The 26,623-nt window shown below is 37.4% G+C and overlaps 1 protein-coding gene across 1 annotated transcript in view; it reads left to right on the top strand.

Moving 5' to 3' along the window:
- Efemp1 (EGF-like fibulin extracellular matrix protein 1) overlaps positions 1–26,315 on the top strand; it is a 56,651-nt gene extending 30,336 nt beyond the window's left edge. Inside the window, exons 5-11 of the mRNA XM_026399909.2 lie at positions 9,886–10,008; positions 13,832–13,951; positions 14,936–15,055; positions 16,352–16,471; positions 20,270–20,393; positions 20,483–20,678; positions 25,656–26,315. Of these exons, the coding sequence (XP_026255694.1) occupies positions 9,886–10,008; positions 13,832–13,951; positions 14,936–15,055; positions 16,352–16,471; positions 20,270–20,393; positions 20,483–20,678; positions 25,656–25,817 (965 nt within the window). The 3' untranslated portion in view covers positions 25,818–26,315. The remainder of the gene's footprint in view (positions 1–9,885; positions 10,009–13,831; positions 13,952–14,935; positions 15,056–16,351; positions 16,472–20,269; positions 20,394–20,482; positions 20,679–25,655) is intronic.
- The last annotated feature ends 308 nt before the right edge of the window (positions 26,316–26,623 follow it).

The following is a 26,623-nucleotide window of genomic DNA, read 5'->3' as shown; positions in this document are numbered from 1 at the left end:
CCACTTTAAAAATGAAATCTTTCCTTGCTTCATTTTATCATCAAGCAAGTTTTTCAGGTGTTAGAGGAGACATTACAAAATGTAAAAGTTAACTTCACAACTATACAATGATAGATACATGTGCACCATATGTCAAACAAGAATACAGATCTTCCATATTTTGTCAAATCTTCTCAATTTTCTATGTTAGGGTAGATGAAGCATCTGTTTTTCAACTTTTGTTTTTATTATCAACATTACCAAGATTAGAGAAAAGTTAATTGTGTAGTAACATAGAACATTGAACCTCAACATCCAGATTAAAACACCATTTACACACTACCATATTGGCCTGCAGCACCTTACCACCATTCTTAAACACAGACAACTAACCAAATTCCCACCCACTGCTAGGTTCCACATTGTACTATGTCCAGATATAGGAAGCACATTACCTCCTACATTCAAACACCTAGTGAGTACATTTTTTCCTTACATGGAACTAAAATCTACTTTCCTTGAATTTTGCCCATTCATTCTAGTTCCACCTTTTGGAAATACATGATTTGAGTCTGTTCCTTCTTTTCTAAGCAGCCCTTCAAAACCCTGAAGTCCATTTTTATAGCCAATTATGACTCTTACGGAATGAAGACAAGGGAGAAAGATAAGATTGATGTAAGGTACAAGGAAGGGGTGGGGGGGTTTCTAGGCTTTCTTATGTACTGGTATTTGTTCCCACAGATTTTGATATGTAATATTTTCATTTTCATTCAGTTTCTCCTATTCTCCAATTTGGATTTGGCCATTTTCTTTAAGACATGGATTGTTTTAAAGTGTATGCTTTCTTTCCCAAAACAAGGGTTTTCCCCCCTCCCTGGTTTTATTGCTGCCATTGCTGTTTTTGTCATTGCTTTGTTTTTATCTTATTTGCACAATTAGAGAACATAGTTTGTATGTCGCAATTTATTTTAGACTTGCCTTAAGGCTAGCATACAGTCATTTTCTTTTTTCCATATTTTTATTGGTGCATTATACTTAATGATGGGATTCATTGCTACATATCCATTCATGCACATGACATAATGACATAATTTGGTTGATATTGTTCCCCAGTATTGCCCTTTTCCCTTTCCTATTCCCTTTCTTTATTTTATTAGCCTCCTTTCTAATTTTCTCAAGATCCCCTTGCCTTTCTTATTTTTCCTCTCCAGCTTCCATATAATTGAAAAAAATATGATCCTTGACTTCATGAATTTGTGTATTTCCTTTAATGTTCCCTCAATCCTTAGAAAGGTTATGTATTCCATATAGAAAGACATACAGAAAACTTTTAACTAGTTGATATACAAATAAGTGTTACAAATAAGTGTATTATATATATATATATTTTTTTTTTTAAAGAGAGAGAGAGAGAGAGAGAGAGAGAGAGAGAGAGAATTTTAGTATTTATTTTTTAGTTTTCGGTGGACACAACATCTTTGTATGTGGTGCTGAGGATCGAACCCCGGCCGCACGCATGCCAGGCGAGCGTGCTACCGCTTGAGCCACATCCCCAACCCAATTTTTTATATATTGATATATATCAATTAGTTCAAAAATTTTAATCATGTTAATTATATATTTTTTTTTAATTTCTGAAAACATAGGCTTGTTTTCTCAGTTCTTGGGAGAAATGTGTTAAGATCTCACCAAAATTGTGTTTTGTCTACTCTATCCTTCAATTTTATCCACTTTTGCTTTATCTATATTAAGATAATGTGATTAAATGTATATGCATTTTCCTGGTGAATTCAAATTTTCATTATTATGTGGTATTCTTTTTATTCTTTAATAATCTTTCTCCCCCTTAAGTGAACTTGCTATTAAAATTCCTAAGTTAACTTTATTTTATTTAGTGTTCACATGGTGTTTTTTCCAACTCTTTTAATTTATGTATCCCTGTATTAAAATAATGTCTCTTGAAATAGCATATTTGGGTTTTGTTTTTAAATCAGTTTCATAATGGGGGGGAGCAGTTCAGAGAGCATTTAGTCCACTTATATTTAATGCAACTACTGACATGTTTAGGCTTAAAACTACCATTCTACCATTTGCCATCTGTTAGTCCAGCAAATTTTAGCTTCTCCCCCTCTTCATTTTTTTTTCTTTCTTGCCTTCTCTGTAAATTGGTGAAATATTTTGTGTGATTCCATTTTCACTTCTATTAACGTTGTAGTTTTATATTCTTTTACTCTTCCTTTAATGTTTTTCCTAGGGATTACTTGAATGGTCTTCCATGATTTATTAAGATCTAAAATAATTTCGAAATTTCAACCCTTACTGGACAATGTGAAGAACTTAAAATTTGTAAACTCCATTTGTCTTCTGGTCAATCTGTATGCTATTATTCTCATGTGTTTTAATTCTAAATATTTTATAAATCTCCAACTATAAATCGCCTGCTAGTATCATTTTGCATAGTCAGCATTCATTTAGATTTACTCACTTTTATACTTTACACTGCTCATCCTTGTGCTGGAATTTTTTTTGCCAAAAAGAGGGGAATAAAAGAATTTAGTGTAAATTTGGTGAGTCCATCTGACATCACCCTTCTTCCTACCTCTTTACTTCATTTGGAATTCAGAAAAACACTTGGGGAACATTGTGCAGAAATAACCTAAGTAAGATGTGATGAAATGGGCAGGAAAATACACACAAGAGGGCAACATGCTCTGGAGGCAAGAGGCACAAAGACATACTTTATTGAAAAACCTTTAGGCAGTTAATGAGTTGGAGAAGTATTGCCAAGTTACACTCACCAAATTTAGTACTATGCCTCAATTTAGTGGGCACAAAAGCTGCTTATTATTGAATGAACAAATATAATGTAATTGGTCTCATATAATTAGGAGGTCACCAAGCCATGCTTGTTATAATTGGCATTGCCATAGCCAGGGGCTTTTGTGACCTCAAGTGATGATTTGCCTGAAGGAGTAAGCCTGGAATGTGCATGCTTTGGGCTAGGGAGACTGTCTAAGCTGGCTGTAAGGCATAGGGAGGAAGGCCAAGAATCAACTCACAGGGCTCATGTAGGGCTTGATGCTCAGTTGAATGTAGTCGATCTCCATTCAGTTCATCAGTCTCCAGGGTTTGATTTGAGACCAGGGAGACAGAGAATGGGGGAGAGGTAAGATGAAGTGGTGAGGATTCAGGAAAACACAATTAAAATATCAGTGCAAAGGCATCCCATAATAAGTTGAGATCATAATTCCTCCCAAGCCCATTCAGTTTGAAGCAGAACTCCAACCCGTATAAAACAAACTTGAACCTTCACACAGAGAGTCTTTAATTCCTAGTACTGAGCCACCTTGGAGCAAAGACTAATAATACTCCTTGTTTCAAAATACAGTCTTATTCCACAGATTACAGACTGATGATTGGTTGTAATAACCCAAATTTCAGGGTATCTTTCCCCAGCCATTTTTTTTAATGGATAATTAAGTTAAGAAGACAAAGAAAAAAAAAACAGGAGAGTTTAGCTGGGTATGATATAGTCATTGAGATGCCAGAAAATAACCACTGACATGAAACAAGGATTTATCTATAGAAAACGTTGTTTTCTTAAGGTTGTGAAAGCAGTAAGCTCCACTTTGCCAATGTGTGAAAAAAGCTGAAATGAATCAGCCTGAAAGCCTTTGTTTTCTTGCTTGTTCTTCTGTTTTAGCCTATGACTTATTGTTTCATTTGGTTTGTGTATAGTACAGATGAGTCACAGATTGATCATTCACATACATCAGTTGCTTTTCTTCCCACATTTATGAATATGTCTAACCTCATCCAGTCATCTTGCAAATGAAAGCTGTTATCCACAGAGGAAACTAGAGATCGAGGGTCCATTGTCAATGCAAATTCTTCATCATTTCTAAAAAGACAACTCCAGTACATGTAGCATGATGTTTCCATATGGGAACTGCATATTGCAAGAGTCTGATAAAAAACTGCTATGCCAAGGACTGCCAGGATGCTTGATTTGTCACTTTCTAAAACAAAGACAATGAATAAAGGAGGCTGATATTTGTTGACTTTGGTGATATTTTTGTTTATCATTTAAAGCACACCAAATTATTAACAATATGTTTTGCCAGAACTGATAACAATCTAGAACTATAAATCTAATGCTGGCCATCAATGAAGACAGTTCTCTTCTCTTACTTAATATCAGTATTTATTTTCTCCAGTAGAACTGCTTAGCTTGGGTGAATTCTAGCTGATAATTTCAGAAGGGTGAAAAGCTAACTAGAACTGGGCATTTGGCCCAGATAAATCTGATTCCAGTACTGTGAAGGAAGCAGCAAGGGAACTAGAAGGTCTTTGACAAAAATTGTTGATAATTGGCTAAGAACTGGGGAGGGAAACAGAAAACTTGGAGCACTCTGAATGTTATTGTAAGCAAAAGAAAGACTCAAGGGAGGACTCAAGGTGCTACAAGATTATCGAGAAATATAAAATCTATATGGCTACAAGAAAAACTCTGCTATCTAGTGACTCTTAGGAAATAAGCCTTTCTAAATAACTAAACTACAGAAGTAAACTGGAACTCTTGGGTTTGAATCTCTGCTTTGTGTGATCTTAGGCAAGCTACCTCACTGAGCCTACATTTCAGTAACCTCCTTCCTCATCTGTTAATTGTGGATGATGCAATCACCTTTTCTACAGGACTGGGTTTTGTAAATCTGACGCCCTCACCAAATAATAGATCTTTTCATGCTGCGAAGCATTTTCATCCCAATTAATTTTAGAATTTTAATAAATTATAAATGAAGCTATGTAAAACATTATATATTTTGATTATGATTTCAATCAATATAACTTAATACCTTGTTTACTCAGGTTATAATTATCAATTGCCATTAATAAATAAGGCAATAGTAAAACAACAACACCCTCAACTCTTGCTAAACTAGTTCCTACCTTCCAGGATTATACTGGAAAATAAGATGAATACTCCAAGTTACTATAAGACCTCTATCTAGTGAGTCCCTTTTATTTCATTTGGAAAGTTTCATTGATACAATGACCCTAGATCCCATAGCTATCACAGAATAAAAATCACTTCAATCCCCTTCCTCCTGTTTCAGGGCACACCCATTAATAGTCTATGGTGGCTTATTCAAATGTACTTCTGGATTATTTCTTAAACCTAAAGCAGCACAAATTAGAACAGTCTAAATAAGCACTCAATAGCATTCAAAATGCAGATAATTTGTTGCCCATAAAAACGCACTGAAGTGACTCCATGTCGTGGTAAGTTATCAAATTATGGAAAGAACATTGCAGAGATTAAAATGTTGCATAAGAGAGAGAAAGCAGCATGAGTCAGGGGTTTGGGAAATATGAGTCAGACTGAAAGGAGGGAGCCAAAAAACAGAGAGAATGAAGGCCTAAGCAGGAACTTAATGGACACCACAGTGATGTGGACACCATTGCTTCCATTAGCTTGGAGAAGAGATCAAATGTGTGGTTCCATCGACTGACGGCCAGTGTGATAAAGACGCTAGAAGAAACAGCTGAGCAAAGATTAGTCTGGACTATTTAAAGCAACTAAAGTTGCCAAAGTCAGCAAGAGAGGGACCCATGAATAGTATAAATCACTAGGAGGGAGACCGTGGGCACATTTTTGAAAAATGAGAGAATCACCAAATATTGCCATTAGTTATTCTTAATATATTATAATGATGAAATATGCTGTGATATTTTAGGAAGCACATTCTATTATTTTGTTCTCTGTTAATGTCAACATTAGGTTATGACTGTATAGTTCAGGTCTGCTTGCTGTGTTGTATAATCCAAACTCTCTAATCCCACCTTTAGGGCTTTACTTTATTTTGTATTCTAATTTGTCATATATGACAGCAAAATGCATTACAATTCATATTACCCATATAGAAGGGCCTTGAATTTTATTCATGACTTGAGCCAGCAGTTTATGAGCAACTTCTGCCAGGCACTGTACCAGGCTCCTTACACACAGTGCCTCCAGTGTGCTGACTTCAGCTCCTTCCATTCTCCTCATGCACAGCAACTGGATCTTACCACTGTTTTCTAATGGGAACAGCTTTCTCCTTAGAAACAAGCTCATTTTCCTGCTAATTCATGTATCTCATCTTTTTCAAAATGCAACGGAGGACCCACCTCCTTGGCAAATCTCCTAAAGCTGCTTCCTTCTTAGGCTGCTTCATGCCTCATGGACTCTTCTGCACTCAATCGCTTTACATTATTCCCACTGACCAATACTTTGTTGATTTTGCTGCGTTTGTTTCTCAGTTCTTGCACGTTACACTATCCTATAAATTTTAGTTCCATGAGATTAAAGCACTGACCCTACTTTCCTTAAACTCTAGGCATCAATTCCCAGCAAACAGTAATGACTCATTCATCCATTTATTGAGCAAATAAGTATTGAAAAATCACCATGTGCTATGCACTCTACTGGGCTAGGCACACAGAAAAAGTAAGATATAGATTCCATCCTCAAAGAGCTTGATTCCAGGGCCCAGGGAATATGCTGACTACCTAAAAAACCAAGTAAGCTTAACTATTGAGAATAAATGGTAGATAATTTAAAAACACAATGCAAACTCCTCTCCCCAGGAAAATCTTGACAGACTTGAATAGTTTCCCTGAAAAATAAAGCATTGTTTTTGCCTATGCACATACCCCCCCAACCCCAGTATAGATGTAGAAAATGGATTTTTGACTACACACCGCAGAGGTGCCTGCAAAAGACATTGTTTGTGTTGGCTGAATTAGTGATTTCTGAAGCATACTGAAATGCCTACAAGTAGAAAAGACAAATATAAGAGAGTTTATCAACATATAATGATTTTGATGTGACCTTGTATAGCTGTGTAAATGTGCAATAACAGGATGTTAAAGAGCAATTGTTTTAAATAGTGAAAGTAATTGTTTAAGTAAACAAATAAATGTATACTATAATAGATGATAGATCAAAGAAATTCATTCCATTGGGAGACTTCAGCACTAGATAACCTGCTAAAAGCAAGGAGGAATATATTATAAACTGAAGTCAGAGAAGCAATAAGTAGAAATACAGTAAATAGCTGCTTTCTGGAGCCAGGGATGGTGGCACATACTTATAATCCCTGCAACTCAGGAGGCTGATGCAGGAAGATTGCAACTTTGGGGTCAGCCTGGGCAATTTAGCAAGACCCTGTCAAAAAACAGAAGGGCTGGGAATGTAGCTCAGTGGTAAAGCACCCCAGAGTTCAATTTCCAGAACCAAAAAACAAAACAAAACAAAAAGCCTGCTTTCCTGGTCACAGAGACTACTTTCTCAACCATTTTGGAAGTCCAGGTAAGTAGAAAGTATAATCACTAGTCAACAATAGGTGAGGCCGATCCTACTGCAGCTTTGCTTGTTTTATGTTATGTTATGTTATTTATTTATTGATTGATTGATTGATTGATTGATACTGTAGATTGAACTCAGAGGTGCTTTATCACTAAGCTATACCTCAATCCCCTTTAATTTTTTTTTTTTTTTATTCTGGGTCAGGGCCTCTCTAAATTGATGAGGTTGGTCTCTAACTTGTGATCCTCCTGCTTCAGCTTCCTGAACTGCTGGGATTACAGGCATGCACCCACTGCCAGCTTTGCTTGGTTTTTGATAGAGAAGAGAAAAGAACATAGTGAGAGTAGAGGTAGTGGTATTTTGGTTTTGGTTTGTTTGTTTTTATTAAATTACTTTAACTTTTGTTTGTTTCTATTAAATAATCCTCTGGGAGCTAAGGAGACATTATAGTTAAGGAGTAGCAGCACAGGTTTCTGTATTTAAAAACTATTTAATGATGCATTGATTCCACTGGACATGTTAGCTTGTTTATCAAAGAGACTGAGAAATAAACAATGTGAAAATAGGAAGGAAATGGTAGGACATCGAGAATGCAATGGGGTGGAGGCAGTTTGCAGAGAGATGTCTCCAAAAGAATAAGCCTCAGTCACTGGTGAGGCCTCCCTTAGAAATGCAGCAGCAGCCCAAGTCCTTGATCTTCTGCCAGAGTGTGCTGAGGAAACCTGCCACATCTGAATCTGACATTGCCATATCTCTCAGGGCTGTTATCACCGCAAATGCTGGCAAATGTTCTTGACATAAAACAATAGGAATTCTGCTGTCATTTCTGCATTAACTAGTCATAAAGCTCTGAAGAAACCCCAGTAGAAAGGTTTTCATCAAGTGCATATGAGAAAATAATAAAAGACACAAAAAGGAGCAGATTAATCTCACAGAAAGATTATCGAACCATTGTATCGTACCCAAAAAGCACAGTTTGCAATCACTGATTTGAAACTAACAATAATAGTAATAGTACTGGTAAATTTCAAAACGGAGCCAGAAACATACCAAGAAAGCTCAGCTAAAACTTTATCACCAGGTTCAAAGAATTATGTAAGTAGATGCGTTCATAGGTTATTATCCAACCAATAGCTGTACAACACTCAAGTATTTTCCACCTTCTGTCCCTCTTTCTTGTGGAAGAATCTCTTTTATCATTTCCATGCCCAGCTAAGTGAAACAGTTATCTGAGGACAGACTTCTTACAACCAGGTCTTCCTACATTAGGACACTGCATAGTGCAACAATTCACCTTGAAAACATGGGAAAATGAGGCAAAAACACAAACGACCTCTCTCTAAGCTTCTGAAAGAGAAAGAAGAGATTGCATGAACTCAGATGATCGGTCATTTTTTTAAAAAATTGATTCTTGGTCCACTATTTCTGCTAGAGTACCCCCATGTAGACCATAGTGATGATTTAAGACATGATGATTTAAGATCCCCTAACTCTATCTCAGTTTTTATGCAAAATGTGTCATCTCAGAATTACATGTCGTACGATACTCTTAATGACACTTAAGAGTCTTCAATTAGAGAATGCCAAAACTGTATAATGCTTTCATTTGTTCTATTTAACTTCATGATGTGAGAGATTTGAATGAATACAAAGGTGATATAGATAAGGCAAAATGAAATTCACTTATAAATGACAGTAAACCTGAATGTACACACATGATTTTATATCACATTTTCATATGAAACAAATTCTCTAAACTGGTTTTATATGTACAGCTGAGTTGTTTGTTTTGGGTTGTTTGTTTGTTTGTTTGTTTTACTTTTCTAGAACAATGACCTGCTTATTCCTTAAGGAACATTTGGCGAAATAGTAAAAGGCTTTGGGAAATTGTGTATTTTAAACTACACCAGTCTTTGTCTCCTAGAGGGATATGATCTTATTGAATCCCTTGCATTTTGAATTTGCAATGAAAAATTTATACACAAATGTTACTCTACCATTTGCAAAAAAAAATTAAAAAGCAACAGGAAATTAAATGTATAATATTAGTTTTACCCACTTACTGGGCAAATTTTTAAAGCCTTGTAAATAGAAATTATAATGTAATATATGGGTGGAAAAGCCAGGTATCATACAACTTATTAAAATTTTTAAACACACTAAACTACTATATCCAACTAGATGCACACCTAATCCCTGTTTAACAAAAGTATAAACCATCTTCTGCCTATTAGGAGACTGGCACATGATGGGTAAGGGGTTGAAGATGGGGTGAGGCTTTAGCTGCATCTGCAGTGTTTTATTTCTTAACAAAACAAAAGCAGCCAAGACAAGCATGGCAAAATGTTAGTGTTTTAACAAACCATTATCTATGAAGTTATTTACTGAATTCTTGAAATTATTTATAATTTAAAATATTTTCAATGTAACAAAAGTATAATGCTTTAAGAATAAAGTCAAAATTCAGTTTAAGAAAAGCAATGCCAAAATGGAAGAAATGATGAAATCTTCACACAATCTACTAAAACATTGTTTGTGTTGCATGTCTTGGACAGACATCGACGAGTGCACTGCAGGAACGCACAACTGTAGAGCAGACCAAGTGTGCATCAATTTACGAGGCTCCTTTGCATGCCATTGCCCTCCAGGGTATCAGAAGCGAGGAGAGCAGTGTGTGGGTAAGTCCCATGGGGCAGTAAACAAGAGTCTTGCCTGAGCATCTTCAGGCATTCACAGCAAAGCACCCATATCCATTGAAGAATGATAGTAATGATACTTCCTCTTTCACTGACTACCAATCCATTCTCCATCTAACAAGAACAACTAGCCTTAAAGGTTAAGCCTATCCTGAACAGCAAAGTGTTACAGATTAAGCCAAAGCAGAAATCTGTGGTACAAATTGGACCACAGGGCAACCAAGAAAATAATTTTAAATTAGCGGGTATTGCACCAACACATTGGTGATGTGGCTTTGGCACTGCTGCATAGCTCACAGAGCAAAGGGTAAAGTTCAAATCCCAGCTCCATCCCCACAAGGCATTTTGAGGCATTAAGCACTGAGAACCTAAGTCCTCAGTGTCTTTCCTTGTTCCTGTGTCCTGTGGAGACAGCAAGGGTCCCTACCTCAGGAGCTCACACACAGGAGCACTCACCACAGAGACAGGCCCTGTGTGGTGCAGCTGCTTGCCATCATCATGCAGAGATTAACAGAAAGGCCAGAGACTGTTGCCAGCCTGTGCTGGGTATTTTAAGTGCAAAGCCAAGCATAATACCTGCTCCCTTGAGGGTCTGAGCATGTCAGCTCCCTGAGGGCAAGGGCCAGGTCAGCTTGTGTCACTGCTGGCTCCAGAGTCCTCAAAGAGAGCCCACCACACAGAGGATGCTCCGTGGGTGCATTTTGCATTCAAAATGGAAGAAGACAGTGTGAGGAGGTAAACTAGCAAATAGTGAAGTCAAATAAAGCATCCTGGCTCAATTGTGAGGCCCAGCAGTAGCCCTGAAACTCTGTAATTGAGTCCCTCTGTCCATTTATTTATATACCGCCTCTTACCACAGGCCAGTGAAGAGGCCTTATTTTCTCTTAGGAATAGAGGGTGAGGATGTGGAGATAGGGAATCACTTTTCACCCACAAGTGTGAGCTGTTGACATTAGGTTGTCAGCACTGAGCTTCTCGTGGGTCGTGGCCCAGTTCTGTCTGCCATGGGCCGTGCCTAGATGCTGGGGTTGGTGCCCAGCCTCTAAGGAGCACCCAGGGTTTGTAGCAGCTGAGCCATGGTTTGGGAAAAGAGTGTGGGGAAACTCCACAGACACCAGAGCTTTGCCTATTGTGTTAGTTAATAAAATAAACGTTCCAGAAGAAAGAACTAACTCATCCTACTGCAGGGCGAACCTAGACGATGGGAACAGCCTTTTGTGAGAAAATAGGAAGAGACCTTCATGACTAATTATACACATACACTGTCACACTTCAGTACCCCCACCCAAGTTCTTTCCTGCTCCAAGAACATTCCCTCCTAGCAAATTTCTGTTCAGTCCCAGTTCAGAGTACCTCCTCTAGCAAGCCTTCGGTGATCCATCCAACTATAATTGGTCACTCCTTCTTCATCAACTATGATGAAATATCCTTTTGCAGATCTCTAATCTGTTGCAAGACCAATACATCTGTAAAGTATAATTAAAATTTTTTTTTTTTTAAAGAGAGAGGGGAGAGAGGGAGAGAGAGAGAGAGAGAGAGAGAGAGAGAGAGAGAGAGAGAGAGAGAGAGAGAGAGAATTTTAATATTTATTTTTTAGTTCTCGGCGGACACAACATCTTTGTTGGTATGTGGTGCTGAGGATCGAACCCGGGCCGCTCGCATGCCAGGCGAGCGCGCTACCGCTTGAGCCACATCCCCAGCCCTAATTAAAAATTTTGTGGTAATGTCAATTGCTATACCTAAACATGTACTTTCAGTTTCTGTATCGATCCAAATAGTCCATGGACCAGCAGCACTCAGCAGGTCACACTTTGTGTAGCACAGTGTGCTCCCTCTATCCCTTGCACACCTGTCTATTATTGATCTTATTATTCCATGGGGAAATTTTTTTCATGCCTATATTCCATACTAGACAGATGCAGATCATTATAAACCTGCGGTGCCAAACGCAGTGTTACCATATAACAATGGTTGATGAATGTCCACTGGTTGAGAAGACACACATTATTTATTTATCAAGAAATTATTTAGGGCTGACTGTTCTCCATACTGGCTATAGTAATGAACAAACATACTGTAAAAAATCATAACTATTAGAAAGTACCATTTGTATAACTGACTATCAACACTGGAACCTGCCTATAATACAAGGTACTAGGAAGCACTGTGCTAATTAGCCTTAAATTTCCATTCATTCAAATAATGATTATGGGGCACCCACTATGCCTGTCCTTGTTCCACATATTAAGCATATGGCATGATCAGGAAAAAAAAAAAGACCCACTGTTTTTACCTTAAAGAGAAGATACAGGTTTTATTTGGCTTGCATTGTAGTGAGGGAGACAAACAAGAAGCAGATAAACATATAACACAATGTCAAGTGATGCAAAGGGCTCAAGGAAATTCCCTCCTAGTAAATTTCTGTTCAGTCCCAGTTCAGAGTACCTCCTCTAGCAAGCCTTCAGTGATCCATCTAAAGCAATAAAGATAAAGAAATAGATGGGGCAGAATAAACTATTTTATATGTGTGGGAGAGATGACCTCCTTGAGGAGGCGACATTGATCAGACAATGCGCTTTATTTTAATAAGTAGGTTAAGGAGCTGAAGCTGTAGATCAGTGGTAGAGCACTTGCCTGGCATGTGTGAGGTACTGGGTTCCATTCTCAGCACCACATATAAATAAGTAAAATAAAGATCTATCAACAACTAAAAAAAAAAAATCCTTAAAAGATGCAGGTTCAATCAAAAATATTTTGCAGCTTATTAATAATAGCTCCCATTTATTTTTACCTTCTGTGATCCAGGAACTTTGCCTACATTATGTCATGTAATCCTCCCAGCAATTCTATCATATTTTTTACACTGTTACTTATGGAAGAGGAAATGGAAGCTTGAGAATTAAGACCAAGCTAGTAATTGCCAAAGTGAAAATCCAAACTTAGGTTACCTTGAAGCCACTTGAGCACACTGCCTCTTACATTTTTAAAGTACCCAAACAGCTTCACATTGTTTTGTTTCATTTTACCAAAAGGCAGGGTCTGTATACAGTGTTACCTTGTACCTGCATACTTTTTGCTCTGAATGACACATGCCATGTTGGAGTTGTCATTAAGCATAGAGTCATGAATTAGTGACATTTTATTATGCTTCTAAGGTGTTCGTCTTCCTCTGCAAGTTCTCAGTTGAGCATCTTATGGATGGAAATATTTGTCTGAGAAAGACACCATTTGGAACACTTCATTGGTGTCAGCCGGGCCCTCTCAAGAGGTGACTTGTTGTGCATCCTTTCTTTCCACAGCATTCTTTCATTTGACTCTCACAAAAACTTCCTAAGATACATATGGCAAGCCTTCCTTTCACTGTGTGCAGAAGAAACCCCAGGACACAGAACATTTCAGTGACTTAGCCCCTGTCACCAGACACGCATACTCTACAATTCCTTTCCTTTCTTTTAGTTTCATGCTGCATTGCTTAATTGGTTTTTACCTCATTCATAAGATTTTAGCTCCCCACATGGACATTCTCTTATGTATGTGAAGTGGTCTTATTTACTTTACTCTTTTAAGTCTCAACCCACCTAGCCAGGCTTATTTATCACACACTGGGGTATGCAGTCTTCATTCTTAACATCTTATTTAACTTCAGAATGCTGATTCAAGTATACTTAAAACACCTATACCTGAATTTTAGTAACAAAGGGATTTTTTTTTAAATAAAGTCTTCCCTACATAGGTTTTCTAGATCATCTCTGTTGAAAACTTGGTAAGTCAATAATTTGTCTCTCTGTGTGTGCTGGTCACCTAGACATAGATGAGTGCTCTGTGCCTCCGTATTGCCACCAAAGATGTGTGAACACTCCAGGCTCATTTTACTGCCAGTGCAACCCCGGGTTTCAGTTGGCGGCAAACAACTACACCTGTGTAGGTAAGTCTTGAGGAGACTGCCATCCTAACTATTTCTGTCTTAAAAAAAAAAAAAGGAGACCCCATATCAAGGTGCACTACTTCCAGTTTTCAGCATTCTTTAATGAACTGGTTTCCATCAACTTCCCTTGAGCAATCATTTAATGCTGAAAGGACAATAACTAACGTGTTTCCTAAAACACATCAACAAGTGAACGGAAACCTTTTTGAAGCTTGGTTTTAGCTTTCCTCTGTAAGTGTATCAAAATTTCTTTCAAATTATAGATCAATTGATATACACACACCAATTCGTCAACAGGGTGTGATATAGATGATAATGGTGCCAAGGGGGTTACTGGAAGTTCAAGTACATAAACTTTCCACTGAAAGTGCATCTGATTTTTACATGCTTCTTCTCCCCTTTCAGAATGCAATGTCACGGCACACAATTATAAGATTGGCATGACATGGAAAGAATCTAGTGCAGGAAAAATGCCTTTTCACAATATTTTCAGTGCCTCAGAGCATTGCAAAACTCTGTATGAGTCTCAAAGGCTTATGTTATAATTGTAATGGAATTTAACAGAAACCATTTAAAAAGTAATAAATAGCACAGATAAATCTTCACTACAGCATGCTGAGAGACCGTATCAGTATGAGTGTCTTATAACAATTATTTATAGACTTGGCATTTTGAATCTGAACAACAAAAGAAAATAGACACTGGAATGTTTATTTATTAGAAGCATTAAATTCTTTGGGGAAGATTTATCAAACATCAAACTGCCGTACCTAGAAGAAAACATTCTGGTATTTCTAAAAGAAGTATATTACAGACCTTTGAAGTTGTTCCAACAAATATGAAACTGAATGGATTTTCTCGGATGAGCTTCTGCAGGGCAAAGAATTCAGCTAGGGAATTACTCATTTATCATCAGATGATATAGGTACAAGAGAGCAAATATATGTTTAAAGACATGTGTATATCTACAACCTTTCCCTTCAGATATAAATGAATGTGATGCCAGCAACCAATGTGCTCAGCAGTGCTACAACATTCTCGGTTCATTCATCTGTCAGTGCAATCAAGGATATGAGCTGAGCAGTGATAGGCTCAACTGTGAAGGTAAAATATTTTTGAAATAACTTGCAATAAGAGTCCACCCTTGTCATTAGTGTGGCTTTCTCTGATCATGTAGCTGTTGATGAAAACAAATTTTTAATCACACAAATTCTATTCCAAAATCTAATTCATATAGTTTAATGTTGGCTTCTTCATATGTTACCAAGAGGAAAAAAAAACAGAAATAACTGAAATTTTAGATGCTAGCTGGGTCTAATCATTAGAATGGATGTTCTAGTGTGTTGCTTCTCAAAGTGTGATCTAGTGACCAATAACACCAGTGCTCCTGGAAGCTTATTGAGAGATTCAGAATCTCATACCCCAGCCCAAACTTTCTAAAGCAGAGTCTGCATTTAACAAGGATGCCCTGTGATTGCTGTGCATGTTTGAATTTGAGAAATGCTGAAGGCATGTCAAAAACATTGCAATCAAAAACCAAGAGACCTGTCCCCTAGCTTTATTCCTGCCACTGTGTGCCTGGGGTATATTTCTTAAGCTACCTAGGTTTTAGTTTCGTATAAGTAAAAAGACAGCACACTGGTCATCCATCTACTGGATGGATGACCTTCAGAGTCCTGACTGTGCCCGTTCCTCTGAATAATTAAAGCAGCATAAGATACCATGAAGGGGATACCATCAACACTTGATGTCCTTAAATTCCTCCTGGTCCCTTTCAGATTCACTTGGGGCCATAAAGGTCATACCCTACCCAGAGAAGCCTCACATCATACCATTATGCTTAAAACCATAATGAGACAGCTCAAGGAAGCTGCTTCTGCAATTCTGAGCAAACTATACATGCATCCCTATTCAGATATGCAAAGCATTCTTCCTCTGAAGACAAGACTCTGCCAAAATGTCACCTCTGAAAACTTGCACAGAGAATGGGCTTGGAATTCAAAGCTCAGATGAATTTAGTAGCAGAGTCACCCAATTTCTGAGAAGACAAACATGAATCTGCATCCTGTGTGGGAGCACAAAGTGAAGTACATGTCCCACAAGCCAATTCACTATGTCTAAACTGTTTAGCTAGTATAGTTAGGTCCAAGGTTAACTAAACTGTCCACAATTAATCAGTAAAACTGATGGTAAAAATAAAAACTCCTGATACTGGGAAGTTGTAGAGGGAAATACACTGATATTGTTAGAATTTGACCTCAAGCTTTTGATAAAATCTTATATTTCTGTTTAAAGTTTACAATGTTTTTATTCTCTTTAGCTCATCTAAAAAGTGTATTACCAAAGTAGTGGCATGAAAGTTTTTCAACTCTGTGTCTTTGCGCTTGTCTGATTCAACAGATATTGATGAATGCAGAACCTCAAACTACCTGTGTCAATATCAATGTGTCAATGAACCTGGGAAATTCACATGTATGTGCCCCCAGGGATACCAAGTGGTGAGAGGCAGAACATGTCAAGGTAAATTTGTTTTCTTACATGTGAAATGTTTGGTTTTACCCAGGAAGAACCTGAAGGAAGTTACAGGATTCTCTACTACAGATTTTCATTTTTCCCACATTGAATACATAATTAGTGCTCTTTGCTCTCATCATCATGAGATAATGTACATCTCATAAAGAGGAGACTCCATGTTAGTCTTGACTTTCTTTGGAATTTAGAGTAATAGTTTTCCTTTCTAAAAAGTGTAAATAAGTTTTAATAAAATGTTAATATCTCTACTAACTGGCACATATAATCTCTTCCAAGCATCTACCAGAAAAGATTCAGTTATGAAAATGTTTCACCATGAGTTTGAGCTTAGAGCCTCAATTTAACATGTGAGTTAGAGATAACCTCAATTTAGTCTTAATTCTCTAAGATACCAAGATTATAAATTATGTAGTAATTTAGGTGATGAGAAAGTCATCCTAATATGTACTAAAATGTGCCTGTATTCTTCAGGAAAAAAAACCTGTTAAGCCAAAAAATAACTAATGACCTTGTACCAGCTACAAAATAAATACTTAGGTGGTCTTCACACCTGCACATGGATCTGAGAGGCAACCATCTACAATTGTATGATTTCAGAGTCTTTTAGGAAAATTTGAAAATGTGCAAAATTTGAAAATGTACCTCCAATACCACGTGCAGTTTAAAACTTCTTCAAGAGGAAAAAGACTGGTAGATAAAACAAAACATGTAGATAATCCTGAGAAAACTAGTATAAATACTCACATTTACATAAAACAGTGAAAGTATAAAAAAATGGCTTAACTTGAGGACAGAAAAAATCTGTATGTATTGCATTCTGATGTATGTACTGCATTTCTGCATACTAAATCTGGATGTCCTACATTCTATCTACACAATAGTGAGCAAATCAAACTTCTCTTGAGTCTTAGCTCTCTCTTTTGGAAAAAGGAGATGTGGGAATGAAACAATATAATGTGAAAATAATTCATAAACTATGAAGTTCCTACAATTCAAAGTGTTTTTATGGAATATGCTCAGCAATGTCAGGAACTAATAGTAAGTCTTTTCTAGAGATTTTTAAAATCTCAGAATTGGAAAGAGAACACACAGGACAATAAGGATCTTTTTAAGAAAGGAAAAGATCAAGGAAAGGAAACACTGGAAAGTCTCAGTCTATATAATAATTGTGTAGGGAAATAGTAACTCAGAGGAACATCGTGATCTGGGCTTTTGTAGCATGAAGCTAGACTCCAACCACTAGGTATATGCATAATCAAAATGTCGTTCATTTCTTAATGAACATCTTTATAACCCTTACTAGAAACTCTGTAAATGTTAATTGTGGGGAAACATTGCATTCCATAGGTCTTACTTACTGAACCCTAATTGAGACTTTTAACATGAATATTACATGCAGGAAAATGTTAGCCAGTAGGATATTTTAACCAATTTCCCTGGAGTCCTTCAAACAAATGTCCATGTGTTTCTGATCATAAATGGAGTTGATATTGAACAAAGACAAAAGGAAATTAATGTACAGTAGGATCTTACTTGCCTGACCTATATATCCAGAGACATGTCTGTTTTGAGTAAAGGTGGAAAATGCACTGAAATTACAGATGGAGGTTCATGAATGTTGTTATATTGAAGATATGTAGCTTCAGAATATTTGAGTGAGCCAAAATATTATCTGTGAAAGAGACTTGCATTCTTTTAAAGTATCAACCAATTGCTTTCCCCTACTGAAACCAACCCTCCTGAGCCCTGTCCATAAGAACAAAGTAGAATTCAGAAGGTTTGAATTCTTACGTTCCTCTAAGGGCTTATTTTGGGTATGAAATAGCTTTTCTCATTTCCACAGGCTTACAAAAATGAAAACTCTGTGTGTGTGTGTGTGTGTGTGTGTGTTTTATCTAAACAGACAGAAAAAAAACATACATGCAGATGCACGCTCCTCAAATATTTTAATACTCTTCATTTCTGAACAGCCTTCCAGAATGGTTAAGCTGTTGATTATGCTAGACTCTACACTGTCAGAAGTAATAACCAAAGTTATAGATTAAAGCTTCCTTGTGCTGTTGTTGGGCTCCTTATAACAAACCAGTCTTAATTTTCCCTTGAGCTAAACATCACCTTTATTTTTTCAAAAGGTAAAAAAGACTGAAAGGGCAAGTCAATTGTAATTTCTTCAGAGAAAGTTAGGTTTTCTGCCCTCAACCATAGCTAGTCCAAGAAGGCACTTCTTGTGACTGACTCTTGGAAACTGCATAACTTTTCCAGTTTCCTCCTGGAATTCAGATAAGTTTAGCCAATTGGAAGTCAAAAGAAAAAAAAATTTCTCTAAAGACAAGGCATGGAATTATTCTTCCCTAGAGAAACTTGCGCTGGAAAGATGCCTGTCACTAACTACATGAACTTGAATCCACCACTTAACCACAGTGGATTTTTTTCTCCATGTCAAAAGGAGATAACATCTTCTTCACCTGTCTTCACACAGTTTTGTGAAGCAAAACTTAATGTTCTTAAAAGCCAATGTCCCAAGGCAATAACACTAGGTGATAAAAAGGGTTAAAATGTGGGTACAATGTTCTTGCCCTCAAGGAATTCACAATAGAAGGATTAAAACGAAGGGGCAGATTTCAATAATGCAAAGCAGAAAGCAATAAAGATCCTAAAAGTGGATTACCAGGTATGGGAATACAAAAGAGAGATCATATCCCAGCACCCATCCCATGCCTGGCTTGCAGCAAGGATTCAGTAAATTACCTGTGGAATGAGTAAATGAATGAATGAAAATATCCAATGATGGGGAAGGCATGATTCAGAAAATGTTTATATGGGATGAAATATAAATCACTATTCAAATGTAAAGGAGATAGACTTAGGGTGATGGATATTAATTTAATTGTTTCTGTGGTTACAATTGCAATGGCTCACTAAGGTGTTCTTTCAAATATCACCTGGGAGTTCCAAATAGCCAAATCTAAAATGAGCCTTTGTCCAGCCTAGCCTACTCACAGTTGGAACTCTCCCCTCTGGCTCTTTGGCACCAGCCCCTTCTTCTTCTACACAGTCCTTAAATATCTGTGTTCTACAAGGCGGAAACCCTCATGACATCACTTCCGCTGTGCTCCTTCCTCTGGACCATGGAAACCCCTCATCTATCCCTCAGCGTGCCTACTTCCTGAAACTACCTTTCTAGATGTGTTCTCTCTCCTGAGCTCCTGAGACAAAGGACCAGCTGCCCTCTGCTTAGTTTCTGCTTGCTGCTTTCTCATCCTGGGAAGCCTTCCCCACCCTAGCAATGAAAAATCCATTTAACTACCACCCTTCAAGGCCAACCTGAGATGCCTACTTCTTTTTTCAGCCTTCCCTAATCCACCAGGCAGAAAGAGTCAATTCCACTTCAATTCCTTGTGTGTCCTTACCTATCTCCCATTTAATTCCATTTTGCTTTATAAGTAATTGTTCCCAACTAAATTATCATCTCCCTGAGGGAAGGAATTGGTAGGGTATTTGGTTGGTCGGCCTTTTTTTTTTTTAAATATAAGCCAAGTCAATGGTTAGCATTTGACTTTGAATTTAACAGATAAACAATTGGTACTTATTTAAAAAAAAATCACAAAACGATACATATTAATCTGTGCAGAATGGCTCAACTACATCTGTCCTGAATTCAATGTAATGAATTCAGGTTCCACCCAGTTTTGTGTCTTATATACTGCCTTCCTTAAAACTTACACAGTTTTCCTGCCACTTACACAATCTTCTTGATCAATATACTCTTAAACCCTATGTCTGCAGATATCAATGAGTGTGAGACCGCCAATGAATGCCGAGAGGATGAAATGTGTTGGAATTATCATGGTGGCTTCCGTTGTTACCCACGAAATCCTTGTCAAGATCCCTATATTTTAACATCAGAGAAGTAAGAAACATCAACAGAACTTTTGAAAGTGAGCCTCTTCTGTTACTCCCCAACCAAACCAATGAATGCTTTTTTATTTGTCTCCACAGCCGATGTGTTTGCCCAGTCTCAAATGCTATGTGCAGGGAACTGCCCCAATCCATAGTCTACAAATACATGAGCATCCGCTCTGACAGGACTGTACCATCAGACATCTTCCAGATACAGGCCACAACTATTTATGCCAATACCATCAATACTTTTCGGATTAAATCTGGAAATGAAAATGGAGAGTTCTACCTAAGGGTAAGTATCCTGAAGGCAGCTATCGAGAAAGGTGGAAGTTTGTCATGTCTTATTCTCTTGGAAGGAAAGCTAACATTTAGAGTTTTGTGTGTAGGCATGTGTAAGGACCTCCAGTGTATCTTATTTCAGTTAATCCCCTGGGAATGCCGTAAGATAGATACTAATATTGATTTTGATTTTTTACAGAAGACAAATATGACATGTAGAGAGATTAAGTAGCTTCCCTAAAATCACAGATACCAAACTGCCGACTTTAGTACTAGAGTTGTGTGTGACTGCCAAAACACAAAACTACAAATCAATGACATTTGACTGTATGTAGGAAAAATAATTTCTGGAGAGTTTTTCAAAAATCATGAATTCCTTATTGCTACATTTGCAAGATAGTTTACATTCACAGCAAAACTAAAACCTGTCGGTCTCAGAAGTGACCTACCCCGCTGCACAGTATGAGTCAACACATGTACCACTGTCTTCTGGGCAGTGTGGGCTCACCCAGGTCTTTTCCCTGTCTTTTATTACCTATGTGAAATCTTGCTTCTGAATTCTGCCATTTCTCTCTTCATAGTGTCTCCTGGTTTATCTTTGCTTCCAAAGCCCCAGCCTCCTCTTCTCTAAGCTGCTTGCTTCACCTCCCCAGTCTCTCCAGAGCCTTCCAAGCTGATCTCCCGGACTCCATTCTCCCCCGCAAAATCTCAACAAGTTCATTTTAGGTTAAAATTCTGACACATTTTAAATACAGCTCACCACTTCATGTGAAAATGATGGCACCCCACCAAGCAGTTTGCAGGGTTACCGTAACTGTTTCAAGCTCAGGATGTTATTCATCCAGTTACAGTTTTTTTTTTTTTTTTTCAAAACTCCTTTGGGCACTCTTCCTTTTTAATCAGATTTTAAAGTCAATATTTCATTTGAGAATATGAAAGCAAATTGGGAAATTCATCCTTGTGGTCGAATTTACAGATTTTTTAATGTTTACACGTTTATCCTGTTCTTTGATATACTGACTTCCTTTCCAGCTTAAGCAATGTGATTCTCTTTCTTTGCCAGTAAATTAGAAATGATTAATTTCTCATGACCAACTTCTGAAGAGAAAAACCCAACCCAAAATACAATCTATTACTATCATTATTTTTTCTAGTAGGAAAAAATAAACTTCTTTAGCATTTGGTGTCTTAAATTTGAGATGCACTAGGTTATTTGTAAAAAGTTTCCTGTAAATGAGTTTTACACAGTTCAGATAGTACCAATTAATTAATTCTAGCCCAAACAGATATTATTATCAGTAATCCCATGGTAATATGATAGGTTCATCTCAAATTCTCCTTTAAAAATAACTTTCCATTTTGAACTCTGCACCATAATTTTAAGAAATAAAATTTCCTAGTAGGATCAGCAGTTAAAGTTCCAACGTGGTTTTTCTCTGCAATAAACAGGACTCTTTGAAAGTTATTTTTATTCATTGACTTGATTTATTGAGTTATTGACTTGATTTTTCAAATACAAATACAAAGCCTTTTTCCCATGAATAATATAAAATATTGCCAATTTTGATAATCCCAGAGTTAAATCATTTTAAATTACTTGAATAAAAAACTATTTTAAATGCTAAAAAAATACATCAATACTATTTCTTATCACATAATTCGAAAAGCACTTGGATCAAATCCTACAAAATTTCTCATTGAAATTCCACTTACGCCTAAGAATCAACCAGCAGTCCATAATTAAGCACTACTATGTTCTTGGCTCCATAGTGAAGAATTAAAAAGACAGGTAATGCACAGTTCCTGATTTCAAAGACTTCTGACTACAATTGTGCAGCAAAAGTTAACATCTATGGAAAAGAAGGAGCCAGCATTGTATTTAATCCATGGTTTAAAGACAGCAAAAAATTAATAGATAAAGGAGGTTTCTTGATAGTCATGAGACATGACCTGATCCTTGAAAGGATATGTGGAATATAGGATTTTATTTGTATTCCTTTTGGGAGAATACTGAGAAAAGCTCCTTCCCTAGAAAGGGGGACATATTATAAGGAAGTAGTACACAAAATTGAAAGTAAAGTATCACCTTCAAAGTATTACTGTTACCTACAGCTATTGCTTCCAAGAAGCAAGTACTATAGAGGATCCTAGAGGCACAAAAATAAATAAAAGCAAGCTAATTCCTATCCCATTGGAGATAATAGTTTAGACTCTGTGCAAGTGCTCAGAAGGGTGCTGACCTCTGCAACAAAGAGTTTAAAGGTTGCTCACAAGTATGTAAGCAGAAGACCTAATCAGGTCAGCCTTCTGGTACAAATAGATTTAAACTCAAGGACAAATTGAAGAATAGCAAACTAAAGGAGTATATAGAAGTGCAGTTGGTCTGGAACTCCAAGTGCTAGAGGCAGAGGAGCCTGAGAGGATCCTGGAGAGCAGAACGAGCTAGATGTCACAAACCTTATAGAGTATTTTAAGGCCTTCAGGTAGAGGAGTCTCTATTGGAGTTTCAGGTTAAAATGATGCCTGCCTACATTACAGATCATGGATTGAAGTGGGGCAAAAATGGAAATAGACCAGTTACACATTCAAGAGATAGGCAGTTATGGTGGTAGCCAGGAGTTTTAAAAAACAAAGAAAGAACAGATTTAAGAAGATATTGGAAGAACTACATGACTTGGTAACTCATTTGCTATTGGGAGGTTTGAGGAGAAAGATGCATCAAGAAGAAGACACTTCTTGTTTCTGTCTTGAGCAACAGTAAATAGTGGAGATAAAGAAGAACAAGGAGCCAGTGTGGAAGGAAAGATGAAAGGTCATTTGGATAAATTAATTCCAGGTCCCTGTGAAAAATCAAAGTAGAAATACTTGCAGCTGGATTTGTGGATTTGGAACTCAAAATGCAGGCTTCCAAGTCACTGGCAAATGCATAATAACCAAAGCCATGGTTATGGATAGGATCACTCGGGGAGAGTGTGTTGGAGTGGGTGATTAGTGGGAAGAGAAGAGAGCCTGAAGTAAGGAAGGGCTACATCATGAAGACATTTCCTTTCTGTAACCTGATCTGGGCACTGTTAGAATTATCCAGTGCCCTATCCTATAGTTCCCTGGCCATCTCATCTCCCATGGCAAATCCAGTAAATGTAATAACATCCCTGAATTCAGGATTTCACAAGATGCAGAACAAAATGACACCAACCCCCATGGCCACACTCAGGTATTGGTCTCTGGTGACCATCCTCCCTCTCCACCCCACCCTGCTCTCTTTCTCATGTCATCACTCTCACACAGTGTTTTTCACCCTCAAAGTGATGCTAGTTCCCTGATCCTCCGATCCCCTGTCCCCTTCCAGTCTATCAGCTACTTGGTGGACACTTAAACTACCCTGTCACCAACACATCAATCCTCCATCTGGCAGCCCCACATCAATCCCATAAATCCATATATATTTTCATACCCAGCTTGTATGGACTAGTAATCCTGTAAAATTCTGGTCTCCTATTTCAGATGGGTGTTCAGTATGCTCAACAATTCTGTTATTTTTTCTTATTTCTTTTATTCCATTTTTCTTTATTCCCTGGTCTCAAATATCCCCATATTCTTTAAGTCCTTGCACTCTTCATTTTCAGTAGGTGACCTCACCTCCTGCTCCTCTGAAACCACTGACATCAAATAGGTATGAGTTAGGTATGAGTTAGCTGTACTTCCCATGCCACTCACTGCAAACTTAAGTCTCTGGATCCTCCATCAAGTTTCCGAAAACAAGGTTTCGCTTCTGTCAATCAAGATCCATCCAGCACGTGTATTTTTCATTTTATCTCCTCCAGAATCTTATTTTGACAGAATCCCCTCTACTTCCTACATATTCAACATGTTTTTCCCTCTGGATTTTGCCCTACCTTTCCTCTCCCTCGCCAGACTGTAATCACGGTCTGTGCTTTATCACTTCCTGGTCACTCCTGTCTTCTGTTCCCACTACCATATGGAAGCTGATATGGGGGAAAAAAAGCCACTAATGACCTCCAAACATTAAATCCCAAAAGCACTTTAAAATTCCAGAATCCTCATCCTCCTCCACTCTGGTGGACACAACTGGCCACTCATCTGTTCCCCCACTTAATCATTTATTTCTTCTCAGCTTCTTTCTTTGGTTTCTCCTCTACCTACTCCTTCAGTGTCATCCTCTCCTAGAACTCTGGCTTTACTACATCCACATTCTCTCCCTTGGTTTTATGTCCACCCCTTGAGGTGATTGCTAAATCTGAATCTCTCTCTGTATCCTTTGTCATTCAGATTCACCATCTGCTTACCCACCCCACCAATATCATCTCTCTCCTCTTTCCAACACCCGTCACATTTTTCATCAAAATTAAACTGCACTGAGTTCTTCTGAACATGATGCTTTACAGAACTTCCGCTTATCCCTGGGGACTCTCCCTGGGTATTCCAAAGCCTTTCCTTAATATTTTAGGATTCCTCCTCTTTTTCCCGTGTATTTGCACCTGTCTGCACACACCCTGAGTATCCCCATATTCCTTAATATTTGCAACATTCTATTGAAATTAACTGTTTCCCTCTCTCTTCAACCACTAGAATGTAAATAGATGCACAATGTCAAGACAATGAAAAATTGCAGCTTTGTTTACCAGTTCAAAAATGATCTGATTCCAAGCTCTGGACTCTATAATAGCTGAAACTGCTTAAGGGTTTAAGAAACATTCACAGAAAGGGAGGAATAGAAAAGAAAAACTATTTGAAAAGCAACTCCTTGAAACTTGGAGCTAGGTCCAAGGATAACTATGAAGAAGGTTTGGAGTCAGGAAGGGATAAGTAGTAGTTTTTTGTTTTTTTTTTGTTTTTTTTTTGTTTTTTTTATCCCACTTCTTACCTATCTAGTAGTTAATTATCCCCTAATTCTCATTGGAAGTATAATAAGAGAAACTCTATTCCAAGAAAACTAATTCTCTCCCTCTTCTTTCTTCTTTTATTTTAGCAAACAAGTCCTGTAAGTGCCATGCTTGTGCTCGTGAAGTCACTAACAGGACCCAGAGAATACATCGTGGACCTGGAAATGCTGACAGTCAACAGTATAGGGACCTTCCGCACAAGCTCAGTGTTAAGATTGACAATTATAGTGGGGCCATTTGCCTTTTAGCCTTTTACCAGAGTCTACCACAGGCATTTAAATCAACCAAAGAATACTGTTACCTTAAAGCACTATTTTATTTATAGATATATCTAGTACATATACATATACATCTATATACTGTACACTCACCCATAATTCACACAATTACACCATGGTATAAAGTGGGCATTTAATCTGTAAAGATTCAAGGTTTGTCTGTATTAATGTGTGTAAATTAGACATTAATCCACTAAACTGGTCTTCTTCAAACATTAATTCACTAAACTGGTCTTATTCAAGAGAGCTAAGCATACATTATCCAGTGAATCTTGGATTCTATCCTGTAAAAATGGGACCAAGCGATGTTGCTCTTCTGTGGTGCTTAGGAAAACCTTAAGACAGCTCCACCAACAGTCTCTTAAGGGGGCAGTCATCCTAACATTGAATAGCATGCTAGGGCAGGAATGAGGTTTTTTTAACTGCTTTGTAAGAAAATGGAAAAAGTCAATAAAGATATATTTCTTTAGAAAATGAGGAACTCCCACATTTGTGTTGGTCTTTATTTTCATGATCAGTCTACAGATGGTTGTTCATTACATACAATAAATTGTTATTGTACAATAAGCTGGTCTCCATAGGGTATTTTAAATTTTTGTCAGAAATCCTTTATTATGAACATGAAAAACCAATAAGAAAAATTTCCCCCAAATGAATCAAGTATCTCCTAGAAAATTATTCTGTTGAGAAATCTATGAGAAACAGAGGAGAAAAAAATTTTTTTTTTCTAAACCACATTGGAGTTGAACGGAAGAAGCAAATCCAGTAAATGTAAT

This window comes from Urocitellus parryii, chromosome 12, assembly GCF_045843805.1.
Source record: "Urocitellus parryii isolate mUroPar1 chromosome 12, mUroPar1.hap1, whole genome shotgun sequence".
NCBI classification, from domain to species: Eukaryota; Metazoa; Chordata; class Mammalia; order Rodentia; family Sciuridae; genus Urocitellus; species Urocitellus parryii.
The sequence above is the reverse complement of the archived record's forward strand: the minus strand, read 5'-3'. Positions and strand labels throughout refer to the sequence as shown.